This window comes from Pteropus vampyrus, unplaced genomic scaffold (genome assembly GCF_000151845.1).
Source record: "Pteropus vampyrus isolate Shadow unplaced genomic scaffold, Pvam_2.0 Scaffold58, whole genome shotgun sequence".
Lineage (NCBI taxonomy): Eukaryota > Metazoa > Chordata > Mammalia > Chiroptera > Pteropodidae > Pteropus > Pteropus vampyrus.
Window position 1 is genome coordinate 938,326 of NW_011888839.1, and position 16,987 is coordinate 955,312.

Consider the following 16,987-nt stretch of genomic DNA (forward strand, 5'->3'; position numbering starts at 1 on the left):
CAACCTCAACATTTGGGTCAGATAATTCTTTGTTGTGGGTGCTATCTGTGCACTGTAGGATGTTTAGCAGTGTTACTGGGTCTCTACCCACTCAATGCCCATACGACTCCCTTACTTGTAAGGACTAAAAATATCTCCAGACATTGCCAAATGTCCCTGGGCGGCAAAATTACCCCTGGTTGAGAACGACTGCATTAGAAACATCCAAACCTTTATCTTTTCATCATGTTGGTCATATTTTCAATGAGGAAGTCTTGCCAGGATGGCATTACAAAGCAGCTGTCATTTCAGCTGAGTAATGAGTGGGCTATAAATCTTTATGAATTGCTTTAGTTTCTGCTACTGTTCTGTTACTGTTTCATAAATATGTTCCAAGTCCCTTGCACTGTAGATAAACTAGAGAAAGATCAGTTTTTGCCATGTGCTCGGACCAAAACGATTCTCCATCATCAGATGTTTTGTTTGATTTTTTTTTTTTTAAAAAAACAGAGAAGTCTCTAATGGGTCAAACCCTGCCAAGCAGCTAAGTTAGGTACTAATTACCAATACTGTTTCAAAAAGCCTTTCAAATAGCTCTTCCTGCTCTCTAGCTACCATCAGTTCATCTTGCCTCATACAACACATTTTAACTTCCAAAGACAGGACAAGGTAAAGCAATTAGTATCCTGATCTCCATAAGGAAGCTGAAGCTCAGAGAGGTTAAGGTCAAATTATGATCAAGGTAATCCAAATCATTAGGGCAAGACTGAGCCTAAAAACCAGGACTTCTGACATTACTAGATCATGCTGCCCCTTACCATCCAAGACTCCTCAGGCTTCCTATTATTTTCCGAAGAGAAGAAAGAGAGAGAGAGAAGACAAGAGGAAAGAAAAGAGAAAGAGGGAGAGGAAGAAAGGGACAGAGGTGAAGGAAATAAGTAGGAAAATTCATATAATCTCCTAAATTACAATTCATAACTAATTTATATTGTAATTAAATGTAATTATTTTTACTGTTGACTCAGTAAAGCCCAATTAATAAGTGATAAAATAGAAACCTTTCCTGTTATAGTGCATAGTACATATCATTTCTTCCTGAGAGCTTATTTAAGCTTTTAAATAAAAATTGATTTTCCTTAGTCTTCTGAAATCTGAGCTGGTAAGTGGGCCCAAACATCCCATTGCTTCGGGCTACAGAATTACCCCTTCACTGTCAGTTAACTTGAATTTTCACGAATTCCTAGAAGGCAAATAAGAGGAGCCAGAAACAGCCAGTCTTTTTGGCATGACACAGTCTAATAAGTCTATTTGAGCTGATCCTTCCAATGCTAGGAAATAACTCTTAGGAATGTACAAACCAATTTATGTATACAGATGCCCTTTTCTTGGATGATGTATATTTGTGTGTGTCCCTTCTAATACTACTTTTTTTTTTTTAAGGCTTTGTCCTTTTTATAATTTCCTTGAGAATTAGAATTGGTCTCTGATTCTTTATTTGCTTCATTGATAAAATCTGTGTATTTTCTTTCACCTGAAAATTAAAATGAGTCACATTTTTTCTGTAAAGGGCCAGATCGTAAATATTTCAGGCTCTGTGGGCCACAGAGTCTGTCATATATTCCTTTCTTTTTTTAAACAACGCTTTAAAAATGTAAAATCCATTCTTGAGTGTCATGCAAAAGACCTCTGGCTGCCTTAGTTTATCAACCCCTACCCTAAACAATCGATTTTAAATGAGCCCTAACTAGCCCATTTGGAATTAGTTGGAAGTTTACTTATCCACACTTGTGAAGACAAACTGAAGAACTGAGGCCAACATGCTGATAATTCAGAAAGGCCAGTGGGGAAAGGGATCTCCTAATGCTTCTTCCCTAAGGCAATAAAGTGTGACTTTGACTTTGCTTAGCTTTGCCTTAAAAAGCCTGAACCAAGGGCAGCTGGCCAACAGGTATAAAAGTGAAATATAAACACTAATAAGGCCAGTTTATTTTACACTACCTCCTGAGGCAGTTAACGTGGAAACAGCAGGCCAGTCACTAACACCTTCTCTGGGCTTAGTTCATTCAGCACACATCTCGCTCATGCTCATGAGGTCAAAATAAGCACAAATCAAGGCCAGGAGAGAAATTCCGGCCAATGGTACTATCTCCAAGATATGGATCTTGATTTCCACAAAATGGCTCAGATTCCACAAATGGTAAGAGAACTTTATTTTAACGAAGATGTCTGCTTTTTAAGCTAGCTCCTTCCCCTACCACTAGAAAGTAGCTTTATCACTAAAAAGCAGTCCATTTATTTAAGCATACTCTTTTTAGGCAATTTTAACTTTTTCCACCTCCGTAACACCACTCTGTATTTTTCACTTTCAGTCTTCTCGTCAAAGACTTTTTTCAGGAGAATCCGCATCACCGTCTCTGTTTCTGCTTCTTTATCTTCTCCAATTAAAAGATCCAAGGTATCTCCCTCTTTCACCTGAAAATTAAAAGAAAACTGAGCCTTTATTACAACTTGGGAAATGCATGCCAATGCAAACATCCCTGATTCGAGTTTTCACCAGGTGATCATCACCCAAGGGCAGGTGAGAAAAGGTCCTGACTCCTTTGTAACAGTCACTTATCCCTAGGGCCTCACTCAGAGGTGCCTCAAAGCCCACTGCGCTCAATACCAGCCAGGGTCCTTCCTTCAGACCTAGACAACTGGCAGCTTGTGAACTATCTCTGTCTGATGTGGCTCAAATATTCACCTCTATTGGATGATTTAAGTAAACACCTGAATGGAGGCATTTATTTTGGTAACACGGCAAAAGATAAAGTGGGGCACAGTAATTACTACATGTGCTGAGAAGACAATTTCCAGTGTAAGACTTTTCATTGATTTCATCTAGATGAGCTACATAATTGGGCACTAGGCAATGGGTTGGAAATTAGTCACTGTGGAACAGTGGTCATCTGTATCTCTTAGAGAAATGGAAGTAAAAAACTGCTTTTCTAGCCCTGGCTAGCCCCAGGGATGCCACATCGTCAAGAACAGAGACAGGAAACAGAGACCAAAGGGATCATTGCCCGAGGGAAGGGGATTCGGGGGATGGGTGAAAAGGTGAAGTATAGTCAATAATATTGTGATAAGTTTCCATGGTGAGAGTTGATTACTAGAATTAGTGGGGCGATCACATTGTAAGGTATAAAAATGTTGAATCATTACATACCTGAAACTAATATAATACTGTATACCAACTATACAAAAAAAAAAAAAAAAAAGACAAGACTCAACTAACAAAGATGGAAAGTTGCTGAGAAAAACGTCAATTTTGGATGCCGATTCAGTGGGTTCAAAGGGCTGAGGTCAAACTCATTCTTGCCCAGATGGGAGCTTTGGGTTGAGCTAGGGCAGGGCTTGTCCTGCGGCAGTCATGGCATAGTTGCCAGGGAGCTGACAGCCCACAACCAATACCTACCTGGTCTTGGCAATTCAGGATCCCAGGGGATCTGCCCAGTAACTCAGGAAGAGGCTAAATTGACCCAGATGCCATATGCTTCTTCTACTAGAATACAAGCCAGGGATGACCAGGGGCCATCTCATACTGCTCATTACCCTTCCAAGGGGAAGAGGGATGTGTGGGCCATGGGCTCTAAGGGGGCACATGTGACCACTTAAAAGCCTACTAGAGGGATCTTGTTTAAGAAACATGGTGCCATATGCTGACTTTTATTTTCCAGTGAATGCTTTCTGAGGCAGTCATAACTTCACACTCTCGGAATTTCTGTACCTCACCACTGCAAGCCCACATCTGTTCTCCCACTCATGCAGGGCCTCTGCAGGCCTAATACTCAGTCTACAACATGGGACTGCACACCTGCTTGCCACAACACCATTCTGGTCCATCCAGGCAGCCCAGAGTGGCTGGGTGTAAAACTCGCAGGGGCCGATTTTAAACCATTTTCTCCTGAGAAGCAGAAAGGCTCACACTATAGCTAGGCACGAAGACTGCTTCTCCCCCTGAGTTTGAAGGATGGACTGACTTGGGCATCATCTAGGGGGGTTCGTCCTCCTAAAGTTCTGCTGGGTTCAATGAAAAAAAAAAAAAAAAGACCACATGGGTTCAACTGTGTGGATATTTAAAATCAATGTCCAAAAATATAAGGTTTAGGAACCCTGCTTTACCTTTTTTGGTATAACTTTGTTTCATTAAAATTCATTTTTAATAAGTAATATATGAACATGATATAAAATTTATAAAAAAAAAGACAGAGGAAAGGTAATCCTTCTTGTGTTCCCTTTCACAGATGTGTGATGTCAGCTCCTTAACAGAGGAGCAGGCTAACCTGGACCTGAAGAGCAGATCCCTTCAGCAGCTTCTAGGGCAGAGAACAGGAAAGGAATGTTTCTCCTCCACCCAGCCAATCCCAGGGAGAGGTGACTTTAGGTAGGATTCAATTTCCATACCTGGGCTCCACACACTCTCCGTTCAGTGCACAGTTACCCAGCACCTTCAACACTCTGGGCTCCACCTGGTTTGCAGCTCACAGAAAAGCTTTGCTCAGCTGTAGGCGGCCAGTGTTAGAGCTGCAGCATCAGACAAGCACGACTCTTCAGGGCCAGCAGCCAGGCACAGGCCCCACAGAGCAGACCATGGAAGGGGAGGGGTTCTTTATTCCTGCAAGATGCTGTCCTTCCTAATGCCAGGAGACAGCACAGCAGACACAAAGCAAAACTGGCTGGGATTAGGGGCTGTTCCAAATATCTACATTTCAAATCTCCCCTTAGCTGCAGTTACTATGGTTACCAGGCCTCTTAGTAACAAGGCAGCTGAGTGTTAATACTGGCCCTTTCCTTTGCTGACCCTCAGGAGAAATCTGGTAGGCAGCCGAAACAAGAGAACACTCGAGGCAGAATGAAGCAGCAGCAATTAGGCTGTAGTTAACAATATCTCAAAGCAGAGGGAGAAAAATAGACTTGTGGTATTTGTAAATGAGGCCCTGGCACAAAGGTATCTTGCACCAAGAACAGGTCTTGCCTTTGAACACTGCAGCTGGAGAGAAGGGGGCTGGGCTACAGCCATGAAAAAGCAATCAAGGGACGAGAAGTCCCTGGAGTGCCCGATTTCCTGCAGCTCACAGAACAATGACTGATACCCGACGTCTGAACCTGCCGGGTCAGGTGCCATCAGAGGGATCGTGGGCCTTGTGATTTGGCAGCTGAAACAAGCACTGGGGAGTTCTCTCTCCTGTCCCCTTAGCCGCAAGAACCTGTCTGATCCCAGGAGAAAAGACTCTGAAGAAAACCTCAGTGCTCACCCAGGTCCATGGCCAACGGCTCACACCCTCCCGTGTCCCAGAGCAACAGGATACAGCTCAGGTCCTCCAATCCCAGGGGTGTTTTGAAATGAGAGAAGCTAAAATAAAAACAACCTCCAAAATTGTGTCTAACTTCCCTGCAACATTTGCTTTCTGGACACTAAGAGATTATGTCTGCCAATGCCTCATAGGTCTATGTCTTCCACACTTTTCAAAGGGTGTCTGTCCTAACACTTTTATGTTTTATTAACTTTTACTATCATTACTGTTTTTTCCAATTATGAAAGTGATACAGACTCATGAAAAATTCAGAAAATAAAAAGCATGAAGAAAATATCCATAATGTCCTACTCAAAAATAAATACTAGAAATATTAATATTTTAATTCTAGATGTATTTATGTAATTTATTTTTACAAAACCACATATATTTAACATACTTTTTAGATATATGATTCACTGTAACAACACTGGATACTGGAAATACATTTTCTTACAATGCTTAAAAGTGACTTCTTTTCTTAATAGTCATATTGATATGGCACTGTCAGAAAACATGGAACCTCTTTTTTGATAGCTGTCTTGCGCACAGAACAGTGTATCCAGCAGGTGTCGGGGGGAGGGGTGTACTGCTGAACTGACAAAATCACACATTTGCTCAGGCAACAGTAGGCCAAAGAAATCTCTACATGGATAAAATGTTTATTTTTTAGCCTAATTTTTATTACTTCATGGGGGCTAACATTAATAACTTGGAAGTTTAATTAGTAGATTTAATTTCCAGTTCCGATAGTAGCTTGTCTTAAAATTTTTTTAAAAAGGGGAAGCTTCATTTCAAAGTCATAATGGCGGCAAAAGAGCAAGTGGTTTGTGTGACTGAAGCTGGCTGGTAATTCTCACTAGCGTGACCAGGCCCTAGGGAGACCTCAGAGAGGGTAAGAAAGACAAAAGGACAACCCAAGTAAGAAGCCCAAGGAGAAATTGGGGGGAAAATATCTGGATATCTTAATATCTCACCGTTCTGCTTTTCTTCCATAATTTTTCCCCATTCAGCCTGAGTTCACCTTTATAGAACGCATCTTCCACTTTGCTTTAAAGAAAAAAAAGTCAAAGTGCTTTAAAATAAGAAATATATTCAAAACAATTATACAAATGTGAGAAAAACATCTGCCATTAGAACTTACTCTGACAGTGACCAACCTCCAAATAAAAACTCCATTCTGGGTGCTAGGAAAGTGATAGTCAATTGCTTCCATATATATCTAAAAGAAGGAGACCTGAATAGATGCTGACCTGCTGCAAATATTTGCTGGTACTATCTGGCAGGTAATCAGTCCTCTGATAGGGCTTTTCCAGAAGGCTCAGGATGTGCATCTGCCCATTCAGGACAGGGCCCAGGGACCTTCACTTGTCTCCTTGTGCAGCAACTGTCTGCTAGGTGGTAGCTCCTGTGATTCACGACAGACTGGGGGGTGGGCACTCCTTTCCCCTCATATACCTGCTCTGAGAGAAAAGCCAGGCACCACACATATGGTTAGGCCATTAAGAAATCCTCTACTAGTCTGCACCGAGGTTGGAGAAACTCCAATCCAAAGGCTGCTGATCTCTCTGAATTTAATCACTGGGGCAACTAGACCAGGGGAAGATGTGGACAAAAATCAGTGCCCTTTCCTCTTGAGGCTCTGACTCCAGGTGACTGACATCTGGGGTCTGCTTAGTAACAGCAGCAGCAGCTACTACTCTGGGAGAGGAAGAGGCCCCTTTACGAGTTTGCTAGATTTTAGAAGACATTTAACAAATCTAATCAGGGTGCCTGTGGGCTCAGAGTCACCTTTATGAGTCTTTAAGCTTCAAAGATTAAAAAATTAAACTATGTCATTAAATTAGGTCATAAAGTACAAGTTACACAAGAAAATCTTTCTGAATTTATCATTCATACCATAATTCTTACCTTGCATGCAGTATGCACACAATGATTGCTAAAGGAATGAATGAACAATGAGGGTCACTAATTGTGTGCAGACTGCATGCAGGCAGTCACTTGACTTCTTTGGGAATCAGTTTTCTTGTCTACAGAATGAAATAATTGAAACAGGTTTTATATAAGACCCTTTCATATAATTAGTCTAGCAGAGAGAGAATGAGAATATTAAAGAAATCTTGAAAGTTACACTTAATATCTCTATGTACTATATATGAACACACATAGTATTTTCATCATCATAACATATGATGAGTACCTACTATGTGCTAGGCACTGCTATAAATGCTTTAGATACATGGAGAAATACTCATTTAATCTTACCAACTACCTTCTAGAGTAGGTTCTATTATCCCCATTTAACAGATAAGGAAACTGAAGCCCAGAGAATTTAAGTAACTTGCCCAAGGTCATACCAAGACTGAAACCCCAGTAGTGTGGCTGCAGAGCCTACATTCTCAGCCATCCTGTTATATTGCTTCCATTGATTCTAAGAGGTATCTTTTCACACTGTGGCATTTGTGAAACCCGGTGTGTTTTATGTTTGCCACACACATCTAACATGGTGATTCCTTTTTCCCTCAAAGCTATTATTAGATCAATAGTTTATCTTACAGTCTTACTTTTGAGTTTTAGAATCAAGACAATATGGCCCATAAGGTTCAAGATTTCTTTAATATTCTCATTCTCTCTCTGCTAGACTAATTATATAAGACTAGTTACCCTCATCGTTCATTCATTCCTTTAGCAATCATTGTGTGCAGACTGCATGCAGGCAGTCACTTGACTTCTCTGGGAATCAGTTTTCTTGTCTACAGAATGAAATAATTGAAACAGGTTTTGTATAAGACCCTTTCATATCTATGGTTATGGATATCTATGGATATAGATATTATGGTTACTCTTCACCATAATATGGGCCGAGTGACTGACAATACTAAATTAAATGATGAATAAGAAGACATGTGATTTTGTAATAAAATGCACACTGTACTTACTTTCTTCCAACATCTAGGCCAGTCTTCAGGATAACATCATACCGAAAAGACTGCACTACTTTTTCCAGGTCTTTATAGTCTTTGACTACATTAGGGTCATCCTCGAGCTCCTCTTCCTGCTCACTCATCTCATTGTGATCACTCTCTTCATCAGAGTCCTCTTCATCTTTGACTTTCTGCGGAGTCTTTTTAGTGGATTTTTTAGAGCTAATATTACTTTTGAGTCTTACAGAAAAGGGAAAAATATATTCTGGAGATATTAAAAGCCCTGGGAGTCTCAGTGAGAAAATGTTATGGAATAGAGTTTTATAATTTGATGCATTTAACTTGGTACTAGAAAAATGTAAGTATCGATTCCAGGAAGCACAGAGTTTGCGTGAAGGTGTCCCTCGTAGCACTCCCCAGAGTCCAATCCAGGTATCCGGCTTTCGTAAAACACTGGAGAGCAATCTGACACTAGTCATAGCCATGGTGCATATAACCTGAAACACAATAATTGTTTTATTTCACAAGTGCAGCGTCCTGACATTCTTACAACATAAACCATACACACCATGAATACTTTATACCTACTAATGTACTTAAGCTCCCCTACAAAAGGCCATATTGGTCTGCATTCTGCATGTACCAAGGGCCATGCACTGTACCATAGTGAACTTCAGGCTGTAATTAACATGCTTACCTCATAGGGTGGTCATAAGGGTAGAACTATATACTAATATGTGTGAAAACACTGGTTCTCCTCTTTCTAACCCCCAAATTAGCTTGGATACTGACTGCCACTGAAATATACTAAAAATACTTTGCAAGGATTTGTTTTTTTTAAAAAAAAAATCTCATGGAGAGAAAGACTATTTACTGACATGTTATCTCTCTACAATATTGATTTTGCCAATGAAGGAAGACCTCAAAACCCAGAGTCAATCTCTCAACTTTATTTCAGCCTCCAACCCCAGCAAATCAGAGCTAGAAATGAACAAATTGGACAGATATGCGTTTTACCCCCTTTTACATCTTCTCCCCACTGTTTAACAGAGGCACTGGCTAGCTAGCAGAAAAGGAAAGGGCCTAGAGACCCACAAACTGGGTAATTGTACTGAGGTGCTGACATGCCAAAGAGCAATGAATTCCTACATTACCTCAAAGGCAGCAGAACCCATCTTATGATGATGGCAGACCTTCCCAAGTACATCAAGTTGATTTTAAGACCATGATTTAGTAATGTGAAAAGGCTTTCCTTTGTGCCAAGGCTATATTTTCAGGCTGATTTGATAACTATTTGCATGATTTTTCCTACTTATTTTCCATTCATCATAAAGCTAACAGCAAATACCTGTAAGCCCTCTCGATAGCACATAGCTAACTACTTCCAAGTTGTATTTGTTAACATTTTGGACCATATTTTTGTTGGCATGAATAAGGCAGTCTACACAGGCTTAATTCTGTATCTCATTGCTCTTAGGACCCCACTGTGAGTCTTAAATGAGAAATAAAGCAGGCTCAATTTAAGGACTGTTTTCAACATAACTGTAATTTGAAATAATTTTTAAATGCTATGAAATCCATAGAGTACTCTAAAATGGTGAATAGAAACTACTTCAAGTACCTTAAAGAGAAATATTATTTGTATAGTCTAATATAATACAGAATCATCATCATTCATAGAAAGAACTTTAAATTTTATATAAGCAGGGATAAAGGAGAAAACAGTTTCAGTCATTCCCATGGATCATTATAATCAAAAGAAACTTTTTTAAAGTTACCTAATGGTGGACTACTTTTTATTTTGCCAAGTAAAGGTATTTTTTTATCTTTTATTTCACCAAGGATTTTTTTAGTAGTAATATAATTTTTTAAGAGAAAGGAGATTTCAATGATTATACATAAATATATTTTCATCGTAGGAAATTTGTAAAAATATGAAGAAAATTTAAATCACTCATAATCCACTCTGATAACCACTGTTAACATTTTTGGCATCTATTCTTCAGTGTAAAATTTTAAGAAAAATAATTCACTCAAAAGCAGAGCCTCTCATACCTCCCCACCTACCCATAACACACAAGAAAGTTAACCATAGGTGGCCGCAGCTCTCTATCATCAGCTTCAAGAATTCTGTGGTAGGCCAAAGTTCTAGATGCACTAGAATTTATCCAGGTAACGTCAGAGTTACGGGCCAAGAGAGCCATGGCTGAAATCACCATCTGCTATTGGGCCTAGATCAGAACAGTTTATATAAGATGCTCATGTAATGAAGTAGATCAAGACCAGCAATAATGATGATTTACCTATTTTTAGGTCAGTGTTTTTCAAACTACGAGTCATGAGGCATTATTAAAATTTTTACTTTTTAAGAACTAGAACTGAAGAATATAAAAAATATTATAGTACATCACATGTAGTAAGAGTAAATACTGCTTCATGGAACTTTTGTTACAATTACATACATACATATGAATGTAGACACACACAGCGGGTCATCATGTAAAATGTATTTACTGTGGATCACAATAAAAAAAGTTTAAAAACACTGGTCTGACTTCAGCGAATTATTTTTGCTATCTGGTATAATGCCAAAGACCATATGTATGCCTTGGAGCTCAGGACCTGGCTGCATGTTCCACCCTAATTAACAATACTCCTGGAGCCGTGTGTGTCTGCAGAGATGATAAGGACAGCCTCTAAAGGATAACTCTGTGCAGGTCCCTCCTTTTACAGATAAGTACAAATGAGACTCTAACAAGTTGCTAAGTCATACAGCTAGTAAGTGATCCAGCCAGGATTCCAATGCCAAGTCTTCTTAACACTCATTGATTACTATGGGTCTGGTATGTAGACACTGGTCTACATATTAACTCATTTATTCCTTTTGACAAGACCATCTCAGTTACAGGGTCACATAGATACTAAGTGGATTGAAACCTAGGCTCCCTGGCTCCTAAGTCAAGGCTCCTTAACACCATGCTAAACTGCCCACCATTCTTCTGACTCCAAGTCTATTGCTCTTTCTGCCACATCAATTGAAATACCAGAGTGGAGAGTTTCAGGAGTAGAGGAGTGGAGGAAGTGTCACTCCTATTTAGAAGAACTCCTAAGAGATATCTGGTGGAGAGAAGTCCTGTCTCAATGTCAGTGATTGGACTCCCACATATCCCAACACCCTCTACCCCAAAGTCCTGCCTTTTTACCATCCTATTGTCTCCTGTGAGAAATGCCTGGATATGACACTACTCTCTGCATACATCACAAATAGTTACATTTACCTACACTAGGAAACATTTACTAGCACGAAATAACTGTTTAAAATTACATTTACATGTAATTATAATAAACATAACCAAAAGGTCAAGCCAAGCATTACCTCTGTATATATTAGCTACTCCCTCTCTTTCTGATCTGCTTCAATCTCCAACAAGCAAACATTAGTAAATGCTGGAAGTTTAGATAAAACTTACGAAGATAAAATTGAGAAAACACACTAATTTTTGCTAGAGATGACCATTTGTAGATGTTAGCAGTGGATAGCGAGGGCCACAGGGGTGGGGTCTGAGAACCTAGGTCCTGCCTCAGAGCTTTGAAACTGGGCAGAGGAGTGGGAGTGCCAGACGAGAGGGCTAACCAGGCCCCAACCCCTCTTCAACCAGAGTAGCAGTGTTGGTGAATACTGGGGTTCCTTATATTTCATTTGAAAAAAAGATTCTACTACTGAAAAAAAGTTTCTGTCCTTTTAGCACGGCCTCCCCTCTTCCAGGCCCACACAAGAGCCACCACGCTCCTCTACCCTTCCTTGCCTACATTCACCATGCCCCTTTCCAAACTCATGTTGTACCAGTGCTGTGTATCTTCTATACTATTCTTACCTTTCAAACTCTATGGCTAGTGACAAGGCAGGAATTGTGCCCTGATCCTTACTCCCATCCCCAATCTGCTCAGCAGATACAAAAAACCAGTGAATACTTGCAGATTCATTTTCAATGAATGAGCATCCTACCTATTACTATATCCACCTTCACTTTCACTCATTTGCCTGCATATGCCAAGTGGCCAGCTAGGTCTAGGTATAAAACACAGTCCTTGTCCTCAAAGAACTGCCATTTAGGTGGGATGTGGGCAAGTAAACTGGCTGTCAGAGAATGTAAGTGAAAGTGAGGTCCAGTGGAGGCTGGATCCTGCATAACCTGGAGCCCAGAGCAGGGATGCTTGAGGTGAGTTCTGATGGCAAAGGTGGTCTGCAACTGAGCTTTGGGGTAACAGCAAGTTACAACAGTTAACTTTTTGCTTTCTAATGAACCATTTCCATTAGCATGCTGTTACTTCTCATTCGAAAGCCAACCAACCAAAAAACCTTCTCTTAACCCCAGCCTCCACCTTTCTTGCTCCTCTTTCCAACAAAATTCCTTAAGAATTGTCTATACACTCACTGCCTCTGTTTCTAAATCCAAAAGGTCACTCATTAGTCTCCATCTTATTTGACTTCTCAGCAGCATTTGAAACAGCTAATCACTGTCCTCTTCCCACTTGGCTTCCAGAACACCTCACTCTTGGTTTACCTACAGCATCCACTGCTGCTTCTCGAGACTCCTTTGCGGCTTCCTTCTCTTCTCCCTGACATCTTAATGTTAGAGGACACCAGCTCAGACTCTGATCCTCTTCTCTTCTACATTCGTTTCATCCAGCTCAATCTTTCAGTTTTGACAAAAGCATATCAAAACAATGTACATTTTTATGGCTTTAAATACAATCGGTATGCCAACTACTCCCTAATCTATATCTCCATTCCAGACCTTTCTTCCAAATTTCAGACTTATGTATCTGTGCAGAAAAGGCTTCATATAGCAGGCCCTAGACTGTTATTCTTAGAAAGGCCTACTTGCAAGATGGCCCTTGGCTGGTGTCTGGAAACTTGGATTTCATGGTTCTCACCATTCCTAAAACTGATAAGAGTGGCTCACTGTGCCTAAACTGTCTGTACAATTTCATTTATGCTGAACACCTGCTTTCCTTTTGAGAGTACGGAATTTTGGTACAAATTCGGTAGAGGGGGCCTATGTGACTAAATCCCAGTAAAAACCCTGGGCCCCGAGTTTCTAATGAGCTTTCCTGATAGGCATTGCACATATGCGTCACAATTTGTTGGAGAAATTAAGCATGTCCTGTGTAATTCCACTGGCAGAAGAGGACTCTTGGTTTGGAAGACTGCTCATGATTTCCTCCAGACTTTGTCCCATGCATCTACTCCCCTGCTGATGGTGCTTCGTATCCTTTTGCTGTATTAGATCATAGCCGTAACCCATAGCTGAGTACTGTTGAGTCTTCCTAGTGAATCAATGAACCTGAGAGTGGCCTTGAGGACCCAACGCAATATCCAACTGCCTATTAGATATCTCCATTTGAGTACATAACAGGAACCTCAAAAACTGGTCCAAAAACAAACTTCTGGTATATCCCCGGTCCCAAACCTGTTTTATCTGCAGCCTTCTCCACCTCAGTTGATGGTAACTCTACCCTTCTAGTTGTTGAGAACAAAAGCTTCCAGTCATTCTTGACTCTGCCCTTTCCCTCATTACCCATATGCATTATGTCAGAAAATCATGTTGGCTTATCTTCAAAGCATGTCCAGTATCCCACCACTTCCACTGTTACTAGATTCAGGCCACCATCGTCTACCACCAGGGTTACTATGAAGGCTCTGTTAGAGGGCTCTCCATAGAATGGTCAGAGTGATTCTTGTAAAAAGTAATTTATACCATGTTGCTCCTTTCCTCAAAACCCTACAAAAGCACTGAGAAATGCGAAATCCCTACCGTGGCCTATAGGCTCTCTGTGGTCCGACCCCTCTACTTCCTCTCTGACCTCATCTCCTGCCTCTCTAACCCTCTGAGCGCTCACTCAGCTCCTTCCTTGATGGCCTTCCTCATACACAGCAGGCACATTTCTGGGTAGAGTCTTGTGTATCAGCTGCACCTAGAACGCTCTTACCCCAAATATCGGCACAGGTAATTCATCTTCACTTCAGAGATCTACTCATTCCAACTCTATTTAATAGGCATCTTGTCCTCCCAATATCCCCTTACTCTGCTTTACTTTCTTCCCCTACAGCAGGGGTCCCCAACTCCTGGGCTGAGGGCAGGGACTGGTCCGTGGCCAGCTAGGATAGGACCCTGGGCCGCACAGCAGGAGGTGAGCAGCGGACAGGTGAGTGAGGAAAGCTTCAACTGTATTTGCAGCCGGTACCCAGAGCTAGCATCACCAGCATCGCTGCCTTAGCTCCATCGCAAATTATAAGGCATTAGCTTCTCATAGGGGCAGCGGTCCCTAGTGCCAAAGGCTGGGGACCGCTGACCTATATAGCATTTATTATTTGCTATCATATAATTTACTAATGGGTTCTTTTTTTTTTTTTTTTTTTGGTCTGTCTTCCCTACTAGAACATAAACTCCGCTAGGGTAGGGACCTTCACCTGTATTTTTTTCCTCTGCTGAATCCAAGTGCCCAGAATAGTGCCCAGAACATGGTAAGTGCTTAATTACCATAGAATTAAAGATCAGAACTGGAGCATTAGAATGACCCAGAAAAAACAAAGACGGGGTTGGACTGATGAGCAAGAAGCTTGATTTCCAAGGGCCTTGCATATTAAAGTTTGGACTTCACCCAGAGGGCATGGGAGTCACAGAAAGATCTCAAGTAGGAAAGCGACCCTCTAGGTGTGCATTTTAGAAGTTCCTTGGCGACAATGTGGACTTGAGCGGTAGGATGACTGCTGCAGGAAGCCTGACGGCGGTTTCGGGTAAGATCTTCAGAAGAGATATAAAATCTGTGAACTAACCGAAGGCTGTAAGGCAACGCTGTCCGTGACCTGCGGAAATCAGTCCACGTTCCTGAACCTGTTCACTGCTCCATAAGGAGAATCTGATCTAAGCAACTGCAGGTCTACTGCAACTATAAAAATCCTCCCTTCTCTTGGTGACCTCAGGGGCGGAGTGAGTGCTGAGACGGGGTCGGGTTCCCCTCGCTCCCTCCCCACCCCTGCGGGGTGCGCACCTTCCCGGTCCTCAAGGTCAAGGGAAACTGGACACCTGCGTCCTCGAGCTCCCAGGTGCCGGGCTCAGGGGCGGACAGCCTCAGCCGGCCACGTTCTCCAGGCCCCGACAGTCCCCGGGTACTGGAGACGTCCGGAGACTGGCCTTGCCAGGGCAGGGCGCGGAGAACTCACGCGGAGGCCTGGCAGAGGCTCAGGAGGGGCAGAGGCGCTTGCCACGCCCCTATCGCTTAAGTGCGCGCGGTGAAGCAATAGAGAGGGGGCACGAGTCCGGGGCGCGGCACGCCCGGTAGGGGCACAGTTACCTGTACGTCAGTGCCGCTCTTCCCCCCTCCCTCCCAGCAGCCGCGCTGACCTCCGGCCTCCAGGCCCCGCCCTACTCATGTCCCGCCTTTTCCGTCGGCGCCGGCGCGGCGAGAGCGGGCCGGGCCGGGCGCACGCGCGTGGCGGCAGCGACGCAGCGACCCCTGCTGGAAGTCGAGCCTCGGAGGACTGTGCGGGGAGGGCTGGGCATGGGACACCTCAGCCTCTGAGCGGAAGCCAACGCAGCCTGGTTCCACGTGGCTGAAGAGAGCTCATGTTACTGCAGTGGGTCTTGGATTCTTTGGGGCCACCAACCCTTTTGAACATCTTTGAGAGTTACAGACGTTGTTTCTAGAAAAATGTACACACGTGCTGGGATTTAATGACAGTAGAAGGGAAATTTCAGAACATCTTTTCAAGAATAAAGTGATAAAAATAGCAACTCAGTTATAATTGTCTAGCTTACTGGTCAGGCAGTAGTGATTAGATGGCATAAAACAAAAAATGTAAAAAGATGAACCGGAAATTGAAAAACTTCCAAGGGAGAACCTATTTCACGAAGTTTCATGTTTGGTGATACCTGTTCCTGGGGATACATCTTCTGTTCAATTAGAAACAGTCATTTTCCCCCTTGTTTTCAGAACATCCTCCCTTTCCTGTCCTGTCCTACACACTTTGATTTTACTGCTTCCTCATTGCCTCATAGAATGGCTACTTCACTGCATTTGTGCAATAAGAAAAAGCAATTACAAATATTTTCAAGTGCTGAAGTAATACAATTTCAAATTTTATATTAATTCAGTTTATACTGTTGTCATTCTATATAGGCGATACACAGTTGCATTTACTAGTTTAAATCATTTGCAAAAGTTTACAGCTATCTTGTGAAATCTTTCATTAACCGGTTAATCGGTATTATTATAAAATGATGAAATTGTCATATGATTATGGAAGGAGATAAAAGAATACAGTGATATTGGATCACATAGAATCAACTTAGTCGCTGGCCCTTAAGTTAATTTTTAACTTAAGAATGATAATTAGTATAAAAAACTGCTGAGAGATTAACAAGTTCTCTGTGTGTGTGTGTGTGTGTGTGTGTGTGTGTGTATTATCAATGAGAATAAGTGAATCAGAAGCTTTTGCCTGAAAATAAATGATAAAAATTTATTCAAAGGTCTTAGGATTTGCAAACTGGAAATACAGCTAGGCCATACCCAGAGTGTTCTGAAGAAGAAAGAAAAGTAGAGAGTTCTTATAGTAAAAAGTACATTCTTGAAAAGAATCAGTTCTGCATTCTTAGCTGCTAGATTGGTCTGTGATGGTAATCTTCTAGATCAGTGGTTCCCAACCTTTTTGGCACCAGGGACTGGTGCTCCTATGAGAATCTAATG

General features: G+C 41.7%; 1 protein-coding gene across 3 annotated transcripts; it reads right to left on the bottom strand.

Moving 5' to 3' along the window:
• Positions 1-1,930: 1,930 nt before the first annotated feature.
• CUNH6orf203 (chromosome unknown C6orf203 homolog) lies at positions 1,931-15,653 on the bottom strand. Of its 3 annotated transcripts, none has more exons than XM_011360695.2 (4): positions 15,293-15,653; positions 8,252-8,733; positions 6,290-6,362; positions 1,931-2,451 (listed from the first exon to the last, which is right to left on the bottom strand). In XM_011360695.2, exons 2-4 carry the CDS (start codon positions 8,719-8,721, stop codon positions 2,272-2,274), a joined length of 723 nt encoding a protein of 240 aa, XP_011358997.1. In that variant the 5' UTR covers positions 8,722-8,733; positions 15,293-15,653; the 3' UTR covers positions 1,931-2,271. The 3 variants fall into 3 exon arrangements, with proteins under 3 accessions (XP_011358997.1, XP_011358998.1, XP_011358999.1); XM_011360696.2 differs by having other exon boundaries at positions 15,596-15,646; XM_011360697.2 differs by lacking the exon at positions 15,293-15,653 and adding an exon at positions 15,078-15,107.
• Positions 15,654-16,987: the final 1,334 nt, after the last annotated feature.